Consider the following 11,071-nt stretch of genomic DNA (forward strand, 5'->3'; position numbering starts at 1 on the left):
AGAGATATTGATCATAAAGCCTATGACAGCCAAAATATGACAGCCCTTCCTCCATCTGATGCCCCTGCTCACGTTTGATGTTCCACTTCCAACTAATCCTTGTACATATTATATGCATTTCCAGGCTTCTATTATTGTTTCTGGCATCAGCCCTAGAAAGGAAATTATAAGCATGACTTTACAAAAGGGTTTTAAACTGACACAGCAGGGAGATATGTTTGTGCTTGTTCATACAAGTGTTAAATTGAGCATGTTGGTCTTAACAAAATGAAGAAACAATTTTATGTGTTCAAACCTCACAGGCAACAACTAGCTTGTTGCCCCAAAGACACTCAACAGAGTTTGATTTCAAAAAGCTGTTAATGTGGAAAGTAGCCTCACCTCAGGCAACTGATGCCTCTGATAACCTGTTAGTCCTTCTTTAGAGTCATCTCTGTGTAGACATATAAACACAATAAAACAGACAGAATGGGAGAGAAAGATTTATGGTCAACAACAGATCCACAGGTTCACAGATATTTCTTTTTGCAAATGAATTTAGCAAAAGTAATTCAAAAAGACCTTAAAGGTTTAGTGCCATGGTTTTTAGAACTATTCAGTGTCTTGACTTAAGAAAAATTAAGGGTGTACCACAGTAGCAGCTGGAATAGGTCCCATGCACTGAAATAAGCAAGTATAGGAACTGGATGGATAGACAATAGAGGCATGCTTTGTAATCCACAGACATTGTTTTAGCTGGTATTGTGTAATTGAGCACAACTCCAGAGTGGCACAGTATCACAGTATTTCTTTAAATACTCACTTCTTTTGCTGTTGTGTCACATTGAATCAACAACAGTTTAACGGAGTTTAAAGCGGTTGACAAATATATAGCAGTGAACCTGTTAATGTAGGCTAAACTGTTTCTATAGTCCATTACATAAATCCTTCCACTGTTATTCATGGTGTATTCACACCAAAGCAGCAGTTTAATGCTGCAGCTGCCTAAGGCAAAGCTAAGTTTTTTTTTTTTGTTTTTTTTTAAACCAGTTTTGCATTGTGTTGGAAAGGGGCGGGGGTGGGGAGGGGTAATGACAATGTCGTATGTGTGTGAAAGTAGTTGGATAATTTCACTACTATAAACACATGAAATGCTGGGAATCAAATACTTTTTCTTTTTCAGAGGAAAATGCAGAAAATGTAAATCCGAGATACAAAGCAGGCTAACAAATCAAATATCCCGACAGATAATTCAGGTTAAGCTCAGTTATAAATTCTTGCTGACAGACACACTGCCTGACATGCGGGCAAACCCATCCAGTTTGCTTCTTGGCTTGTAAGCACCAGTGAAACAGGCTTGAAAGTAAACATTCCTTTTTCTCGGCCTTCTTTTCACTGCTGTTTTCAGGTTCAACAGCTTGCGGTCTAGTCTTGTGAAAGTGTTTATGCGTCCTTGTTAATGAAAGGCTGCAGGAGCTGCTTCACTGGTTGAAGCTCATTTCATTGTACAGTGACTGTTTTTGCAGAGTATTATCTGGGATGTCTGACTGCATAGACACACACTAACATGTACATACTTCTTTGCATATGGAAAGCATCAGCAGTGTCAGTTAGTTTGGCTTGTGGAGAGCATGTCTATGAGTTATTCTTTTGTAAAGCTAACGACAATGGTTGAAACTTGTCAGTGCGAACCAGCACTACCATATAAGGTCAACGCTTGTGACTTGTCCTACCATGTGTGGGTAGGACAAGACTGATAGAGGCAAGTAAACACATGTTTATGTTACCAAATCAGTAGTGTGATGATGTAACTGACAGTCGCCTAACAAAATATTTTTATAAGATGTATACTTAGCTGCTGAAGCTGGAAAACATGTAACATGTTGTATGACTTTCCTTGAAGAACTGCTCCGTGTTGTGTACAAACAGAGGTTATAAATGGCTCTCACGCTTCTTCAAATCTGGCACACTGCAAACTGTTTCCTCAGGACTTTGCATGAATTCATGAACATGTGCATTTAAAGCCCAAAGTCCCCCAATTGTGCAACCCAGTTGGGGGACTTTGAAAAGAGATGGTGCTAAACTGGCAAACTGCCAAAGCAGCCATTTTGGAGACCTCACCCGAACTGTCTGTACAAAAAAGTTTTTTTTTTCTGCTTTACTTTATTAGCTTTGTTCTTTGAAGAGATAACTTTCAAATATTGTGCTATGATTTGATAAAGATATAGAGCTACAGCTGTGTCATTCTAAAAGGGATATTCATATTCATTCTTGTTCTTTTGTTTTTTGTGCTCAGTTCCAGGTTTATTTATTCTACACCAATAACACATACTGTTAAATAAACATTTTAATAAACATTTCACCAGTGTTCCCTTTACTATGAGCCTGAAAGTTTTCAAATACACCATGTGGTTGCAAAGATATACTAATTTCATTATTGCTATGCAATTTTTGAGCAGAAAAACTGTCACAGGGCTCAAAGGGTTAACCAGTCTCACCACCTTTCATACAAAGGCAAATTCGGAATTACATACAATTTCCAACAGTTTAACACCATGTAAAGCAAAGAGAAACAAAGTACATGTTTGTCAGTTACTGTGATGGAATTTAACCAGTCTGGAAATGATTTCATTTTTAAGAGATTCAGCTATTCAGGAGAAATCTTAAATCTTGAAGGGCAGAAACATCACCTGCTCAAGTTCCACTGAAATTTTTTTTTATAAATAAAATAAAATAAAATAGAAAGTCCAGTGCATTTAAAATGAAAAATTTGGCACCAAAAATGACATAGCTGATATCATTAAATAACTGAACCTTATACATTACTTGTAGAGTTCCATTTGAATTGACCTTAGCACCACACAAGGATACCACAGACAACAACCAGTTAAAATAATATTTGTTCATTAACAATTCTACAAACTATATAAAATAAAAATATATTTGTGACATAAACAGAAAATTTTTATGATGCTCACCTCAAAGTTTGTATTGTGAAGAAATGTAAAAATGTAAGAAAATGAAGCATGAATTAAATAAACTGTGGTGGTAATTTATGTTCGAGAGAATGAAGAAAGGATTTCTGAATCCAAGTAACTAAATTATGGGCTTTTTAAGAGGTAGGTCTAGATGACTAAGAGAGGAAGATTAATACACCAAATGTTCATAACAAAGTTATGAGATGGAACTGGTCCTTGCCAGAAGATTCAGTTTGACTGAGATGCCATGCCCAGAAGAGAAGTTCAGGTGGATGCATCCCCACAGTGCCACATCCTGGAAGTTCATCCGTAACTCTCAGTATTCTCCCTTTTCTGTCTCAACCAGAGATGTAGCTCCAGGACTGATGTCACCAGACATTGGAAAACAAGAGTTTTTAACAAGAGTGATTTAAAAATAAAAATACCTCCAACTTCATGGGCTGTAAAATGAAAATAACTGTTGTGAGTTATTTTAATAACAAAAATAGTTGATACCTATTAATAAACTTGGCCTGTTGCTGTAGATCATAAAGTGTGTTACTTTAATTATTGAAAAATCAATAAACATGAACGACAGAAGTTAAACTTGGATAAGAAACATAAACGAATACACACAACAAAAACATGAAGACTGAGTCAAAAACATAAAATATTACATCTTCTCTTCAATCCATTTCTCATTCTCTCGTCCTTCTCTCTCTCATTCTCTACTCTCCCATCACTCTGCTCTCTCGCTCTGAGTTTAAAGTCGCTGGACGGAGCCTTCAGGGAGGCGTGGTTTACTGTCTTCAGCCAATGGGAACAGACGGAGTCTTGCCGCTTTGAATATCAGTGTTTGGATTAGTTTTATTAGAAAAGTTTGTTTCACCATTGTTTTGTCTTGGAATATCACATTTAGACATTTATGAACACATCTGTAAGTTAATTATTCAAACAGGATGAAAAGTGATTATAAAGCAAAGCTACAAAATATGTTGAACAGGAAGAAATGCTCAAAATAAACAAATCAACTAAACTGATTCAATGTTATTTGGACATTATGTGATATTTAAAAAAACAAACACATTAACATAAAGTAGATTAATAGCGAAGTAAGATGTGTCTTTCTTTCTTATATCTAATCTGTAAAACTTCACAATGTCTCATCAATAGATTACAGTACAAGTTTTTAGGGAAGAAAAATCTATTTTTCTAATCTCATCTGTACTGATCTGAAAACTTTAAAAGTATATCAAAGGAAAAGTCTGACTCAAGGGATGAACATTAGCTCATATTCATAAGAATATAAAACACCTTTTACATTTTAAAGCACATCTGTAATAGTTGAAGAGACCAGTTTTTAAGAAGATGAAACAAGACATGCAGAAGAGAGTTCTAGCAAACATCGCTATCATCCCATTTAGGTTGTTTGCTTTTTTTTTTTGTCCTTTTTGTCCTTTTTGTCCTTCCCACCACCTATAAATAAATTAATTAATAAATTAACAGGAGCAGGAAATGTTTATTAATTTTCTTGCCAGAGAAGATGTAACTGGACTGAAACAAGGCAGTGAATATCCCTCTTATCTGATAACCACAGCTTGAAATTCTTTGGGTAAATTATGGATGTCATGTCTTCGAGGCAAAACAGGAAAGGAGCCGTCCAGTTAATTATGCGGCTTGATGGTATGGGGGTGCATTCATCTGCAGGGCATGACTATCTTGCACATCTGTGAAGGCACCATTAATGCTGAATGACATCTAGACAAACTTTTTCAGGGAAAAGTCTCACTTCAGTAGGTCAATACCAGACTATGTCCTACACATTCAGCAACAGGCACTGTAGTAAAACTAAATTGTCCTGCCTGAAGTCCAAACCTGTCAGCCACTGATAATCTTTAGCAAATTATGAAACAAAGTATAAGAAAAGATGTGCTGAAGTAAGCTGAACTCTTTTCCTCAAGGATAATGGGAAAACATGGTGCTCTCTAAAACATGGTCTCTTCAGAGTGGTGATATTATAATAGAAACTATGACCCCGACCAGCTTTTAAAGAATAACACTGAATACAACATAAAAATATATTAATATATTAACACAAAGTCTTTGTTTAGTTATCTTTTATATCAGAGTTCAAATTATGTTTAAATGTATTACATTTAATACTGCATTAGTTATTAAAGCCAGAGCTGTAATTAAACGTTTACATTGTCTCCTGGTTTTGAAGCCTTGTCACATGGTGCCAACTGAAGCACACAGATTTGCAGCTTATTACATTGCTGTGGCCCTCTTGTGAATGTTTGTATCACAGATTACTTACCAAGACCACACAATGACATTTTGATTGCATTGGGTTTTTGTGTAATTGGCTGTAATTTTTTTTTTCTTTTGCTTCAAGCAGATGGTGCCTCTCTGATCTATATAGATGCTGTGCCAGATCCAGTTGTAAATCTCTGGGAACAAAGATCTGTATGTCCTGACTGTGGTTACCCCCCTGGGCCCCAAACAACCAACATCGTTTTGAAGAAAAACACAAAAGGTTTCTCAAAACTGCCATCACACTCACTGCTGTCCTCTGTGTTACTAAACTTTCTCTTCCCGTGTTGCAGCAAAGAGAAACTGTTTTCTAATCCTCCATGCAAAATAGCAAGAGGAAGATGTGAGATAAAAGAGGTGAAAGGTGGCTTAAAAGGGAGGGAAGAATTACTGGCAGGCATCTTGACGTTCTGTAAGTCAAGCTTGTCTTTCATCTAATAAAGCACAGCACATTCTAGCAATCAATAGATAGGTTTGTGGTCCATGTGCATGTCACAGTGGCTGTGTTTGAAAATGAAACAAACCTCACAAACAAAAATAACAGCCACCTACTGGAATTACACCTCCATTACCTTCAGGCTAATACATAGACATGCACACACATTTTTTCAGGGCCATCTATGCAGTTTGAACCTTAAAGTCAGGAAATACACAGTCATTGTAGGCATGGGTCCTTTTTTGGAGGAGGAGAGTTCGTTTAGTTTTCTGTGCCCACAACAGTGTACAGCCGTGGGCTCCTGGCGGCAGCTTCACACCGCTGTCTGCATCAATAACTCCACGCCATTGTGATGAACACAAAGGCTGTCTTAGTGTTAGCCAAGAGAAAAAAGGTGCCACTCTTTATTCCTCCCTCGTCCTCTTACTTCCTTCTGGCGAGGTTGAAAGAGAAAGTCAACAGCAGAATGAGGACAATCAGTGAGGACAGAACTCTGCATGAATGTCTCCAAAACCAACAGAGTTTGTTCACCTGCGACAATGCACACATTTAACAGAGCTACAATGAACCAAAAATTACTATGTGAGTAATTAAATGAATCTCACTGCATCATATTACATACTTTGAACACAGAAATTTATTAACCAAGATGCACAGCACCAAATGTTTTGCACAACTGATTTACTTCCTTTCTTGACACTCATTGCCAGCCACATCACAGGAATTAGTAGGCTACAGACATCAAACATCTACATAAAATATATTTCTCCAGAATGTTCAGAACAAATACAAAACTTAAATGATTATCTGCCAAATACAAACACAACGCACTATTTACTTTGAGGTATCTCAAACAGAAATATTCAACATGTTTGTGGAGCCACAAAGAAAGAAAAGCTTTGCAGCTATTTTTTTTAAATGTTGCAATAAACACAAACAGTTAAAACCTGCTGTGGTGAGTCACTGCTTCACCGATACTGGATTTGGTAATGGACTTGTGCTCTAATAGCATGGATTAGTGAAATTAGTGCAAAAGAAAATAACTACTCTGGAGCTTTACAACATTCAGTTCAGTACACCCAAATAAAAAAAGACATTATCAATATATACATAAAATACTGTAAATATCTTATTTTTTCCAGTTGGGGACAGGTTAAGAGGGAAAGTTTGTGAGAACAGAGCATTTACAGGCTTAAACCAACAGAGCTGTTAGAAAGAAGAAGTAGTCGACTGTTTTAGGTGGATAAAAAAAAAAGGATTGATAGGTAGAACAGAGCAGAAACCCTGCTAATAGTGCATTACAATGTCTCCACGGAACATCCGCGCAGCCGTCTTGGCTTCAGTGCATTCTCTTTTTTCCTCTAAAAGCCACCCCAGGTACAATTCTTTAAGCACGAGCTCTCACCTCCTAAATAGCTATTGATTTAACATCAACTCGAGGTTGGAGGAGCTGCTATCCATTCTTAGTCCTGTTTTGCTTGAACAAATTGATGAACAGGACAATATTGCTTACAGGAAAACCTATTTCCCCCAGGCCGGCTCCTCATAATGCTCTATTTGTCCAAAGTTACTTTATAAAAAAGGAAAAAGGTGGAGTGATGGCTCTAGTATTTATAATACAACACAATAATAGATGGTACAGTAACTTCTCAATACCGACAGGTTGCAAGCAAGTTATCACAGGGTTAAATGGGATATTTATTCTACAGTTGTACAAGCTCATCATGTCATAAATTTAACACAGTCTTCATTCCACACAGTGCTTTAACTTAATCCAAGTCCATCTGTTTCTAAAGCTAAAAGACGATCATGGTCACAGCCTCCGGTCTCCATTCTCCACATACTCCGCCAAGCTGTTGAGAGCTGTCTCCTCGCTCTTGGACTGAAGGACATTGTCTCCTTTCTTGGAGGGCTTTTTAGTGGCTTTTGACAGCTTTCTTCTGAAGGTGTCTCCAGCCAGGAAGTAAAGAATAGGATCCACACAGCTATTGAGGCTGGCCAGCCCCCGCGTCACCTGGTAGGTGGCATAGACACGGTTATTGAATTCACACATGTCAGGGCTCTGGAAGTACAGCCTAGCCCTCATGTTGAGGTTTTTCATCACGTGGAAAGGCAGGTAGGAGACTGCAAAAACTGCTAGCACTATGATGACAAGGTGGATGGATTTTTGCCGCAGGGGAACATTGTTCATATCATTGTAGATTAATGCTTTGACAATCATGCCATAGCAGCAAAATATGATAATAAAGGGGATGCAGAATCCAAACACTGTCAAAATCATGCTGTAAATGAAATAACCTGGGAGCTCATCTTCAGTGGTGGTGTCATAACAAGTGGTTTTATTACGCTTCAAGCCAGTCCTGGAATAATAAAGAATTGGGGACATGCCCATAACAACAACCAGCCACACCAGTGCACTGGTAATAACTGCATTTTTCTTCTTCAGTCGACCTAAAGACTTGAGAGGGTGCACCACCCCTGTGTACCTGTGAACACTGATGCAAGTCAGAAACAGAATACTTCCATAGAGATTCACGTGGAATATAAAACGCTGCAGTCGACACAGGATATCCCCAAATATCCAGTCTGTTTTGTTGAAGTAGTAAAAGATGAGGAAAGGCAGAGAAAGGACGTAACAGAAGTCAGCCAGAGCCAAGTTGAACATGTAGACAGAGATGCTGCTCCAGGGTCTCATATGGAAGACAAACATCCAAATGGCCAGGCTGTTGCCCACCAGCCCTGTGATGAAAACCATGATGTAAACAGTGGGCAGGTAATAGAACTGGAAACCTGTCTTGAGGGAACATTCTCTTGTTTGGTTGTGGAGATCTGTTACATTCAGCAGAGAGGTCAAGTTCAAGTCTGTGGTCATTGTGTCAGGGGCAGAGGCTGGTCCTGTAACTGCATGAGAGGAGATAGTTCATGTTTAAGCTTTAAGCTGCTTGGTATGACAGCAGTCTTTCAGAAAGATAATGGGAAACAACGAAAGGGATCAGTGTGAATGTGGTTAAAAATCGGCAGAGTTGACATGCACGCTCTGGATTTTTGTTTTAGCAGAAAATCGTCATGCAGTCTTTACTGCGCACACAAGGAAGGATGAACGTAACACTTACCGCTGACATAGACTTGTATTCCACATTCCTATGTTGTAAAGATTTTAATCAACACACAGGAGGAGCGTACCAACTGCCAGGTGTCTTTATTCAGTCTCCCAATAGCGCTGGAAATTCTTTAAAAGTTGCGAAATCATTTGAGTTTCTGCAAAAAATCAGTTTGCCAACGACTCGTGTGGCAGGGCGACGCTTTCCCACAACAGCAGCGGTGGGACACAGCAGAGACAGCTGCAGGCTCTGGCACGAAGAGCAGGAATTACAACAGGCTCCGTGCAGGCAGAGGAGACTCTTTGCGCTATGGAGAAGACGGGAGGTGCGCGCTCACAAAAGCCACTGAGCTCCTTCCCGTGTCTTATCGCGCCGTTCATGTTACGCCCTCTTCCAACTGGATCCGACTTGCTTGCACGCGCACTTAACTGTAACAGAAATATGAACTCACCTTTTTCCGGTCGGAGTCAGTCGTTTTCGTTAATAATTTACTAGAAATATGAATACACTTGGAGGGCTGCTTAGCCTATTTGCCATCCAACACTGTGATTTGTTATACAAAAATTACGCATAGTTTTAAAATGTGGAATTGTTGTTTGCTAAATGTGACTCACACCAGACCATTAATCCCAGTGAATAAATTACAAATTAACTGAAAGTAGTGGTAAAATAAAACCAGACATTGTTCTATGAGTCGTGGGAAGGACTCTAATGTGATCACTGTTGTGACCATTGCACATTTCCCATAATATTCTTTCACAATTACGGTCAGTGGCAGGAAATGAGTGCCATTACAGACGCTGGGAAGTAGCAAGAAGAAAAAAATATATATTGTTTGTACATCAAAAGGGTGATTGCTGTGGGTCTGAGATGTGTGGCACAGCCAATGACAAAGTAGACATTTGGCACAAGCAGCAGACGACAGAGGATGGTGGAGAACAGTGGGGAGGGTGAGGATATGACGAGAAGGAGCCAAAGGTTATTATGCTGGAGAGGCCAAACACCTTAATAAAGCGGAAAGTGGAGGAAGCCATGACTGTAGCAATACTCTAATGGATTATATTGATAAATTAGAGAATTAACATCCAAGTCTACATCATAGCCCATCACTGCTTGTGATCTCCAGAAATCAAAGCTTGTTATCTTGTGATTACCAGACAGTTGGTGATTATCTAGAGAAAAGGCAAATTTCTTGAGATAATGAAAAAATTTACTTAATTGTATGAAAATAAGCTTCATGAGCCAGAGAGAATGAAATAATTAACTCTTGATCTCAAGATTACAGCAAAAAAAAAAAAAAAAAAAAAGCTGAAATGGCTGTTCTCTGCTGCCATTCTCATCCACAGCATATTTTCCATATAGCTAACTCTCCATGAAATGTAGAGAAATACTCAAGTAATTCTTCCAGCTAAAAGAATGACTAAGAAATCCTAGAATATTTCCATGTATGCATTAGAGACAGACAAATACAGGAATTAATATGGATGAACATTTGTGGCTTATTTAACCGCCACAATTTGCAGTTCTGCACATTTTCATTGTTAGTCAAGACTCACTCAAGTATCTGTTTGAATACTAGCACTGTGGCAACTCTCCATAATCAGTTCAAGACATCCTACAGTGCACATCTGCCAAAACATGGAGTAGAATATGCCCTTCGTGTTTATCATTTTTGTGAAGTGCAAACTCAGCAAGTGTACAGCAGTTGGCACTGAAACAAAATTTCACTAGAGACAGATTTCAGCAGATATGATGAGCAAGTTTGACATGTGACATGCAGAGTGCTTATTTTGTATTTTCATGTCTTTACCAAACTATTCTCTTAGACTGGAGAATTTAATGAAAAGATGTCAAATTCAAAGTTTCAAGGCAAGCTGAGCAAGCTGGGATTGCTTTCTGCACTTTATATATTTCCTGCCAAGGACCCTATTTTGCTCTGACCTCCATTTTCTCTCCCAGAGGCTGACAGGAACAAGGACGCTCTGGCCACAGCCGGAGGCTCTCTGTAACATTAATTTAAATGTATAAAATACCTACAATGACAGGGTCAGAGCACCCCAACCTCATAGCTGCTTTGTAATGTTATGGTTTTCACCACTTTTCCAAATTGGTTTCTGTACTTTTTATTGTAATTCCTCTTGGCAAAGGCAACAAAATCTAATATGTATATATATATATATATATATATATATATATATATATATATATATATATATGCTTTAGAGCTGCTAAATGAATGAACAGACCTGATGCAGACACGTATGAAAATTTCTCTTGAAGTAATT

General features: G+C 38.3%; 1 protein-coding gene across 2 annotated transcripts; it reads right to left on the reverse strand.

The window, feature by feature from the left end:
- Nucleotides 1-6,304: 6,304 nt before the first annotated feature.
- p2ry1 (purinergic receptor P2Y1) lies at nt 6,305-9,308 on the reverse strand. Of its 2 annotated transcripts, none has more exons than XM_041995552.1 (2): nt 8,799-9,308; nt 6,305-8,643 (listed from the first exon to the last, which is right to left on the reverse strand). In XM_041995552.1, exon 2 carries the CDS (start codon nt 8,555-8,557, stop codon nt 7,499-7,501), a length of 1,059 nt encoding a protein of 352 aa, XP_041851486.1. In that variant the 5' UTR covers nt 8,558-8,643; nt 8,799-9,308; the 3' UTR covers nt 6,305-7,498. The 2 variants fall into 2 exon arrangements, with proteins under 2 accessions (XP_041851486.1, XP_041851485.1); XM_041995551.1 differs by having other exon boundaries at nt 6,305-8,586; nt 8,799-9,306.
- Nucleotides 9,309-11,071: the final 1,763 nt, after the last annotated feature.

Source organism: Melanotaenia boesemani, chromosome 9, assembly GCF_017639745.1.
Source record: "Melanotaenia boesemani isolate fMelBoe1 chromosome 9, fMelBoe1.pri, whole genome shotgun sequence".
NCBI lineage: Eukaryota > Metazoa > Chordata > Actinopteri > Atheriniformes > Melanotaeniidae > Melanotaenia > Melanotaenia boesemani.

Bases quoted from the DNA above. Each gene is read 5' to 3' on its own strand.
- p2ry1 (XM_041995552.1), bottom strand. From the start codon at position 8,557: ATGACCACAGACTTGAACTTGACCTCTCTGCTGAATGTAACAGATCTC.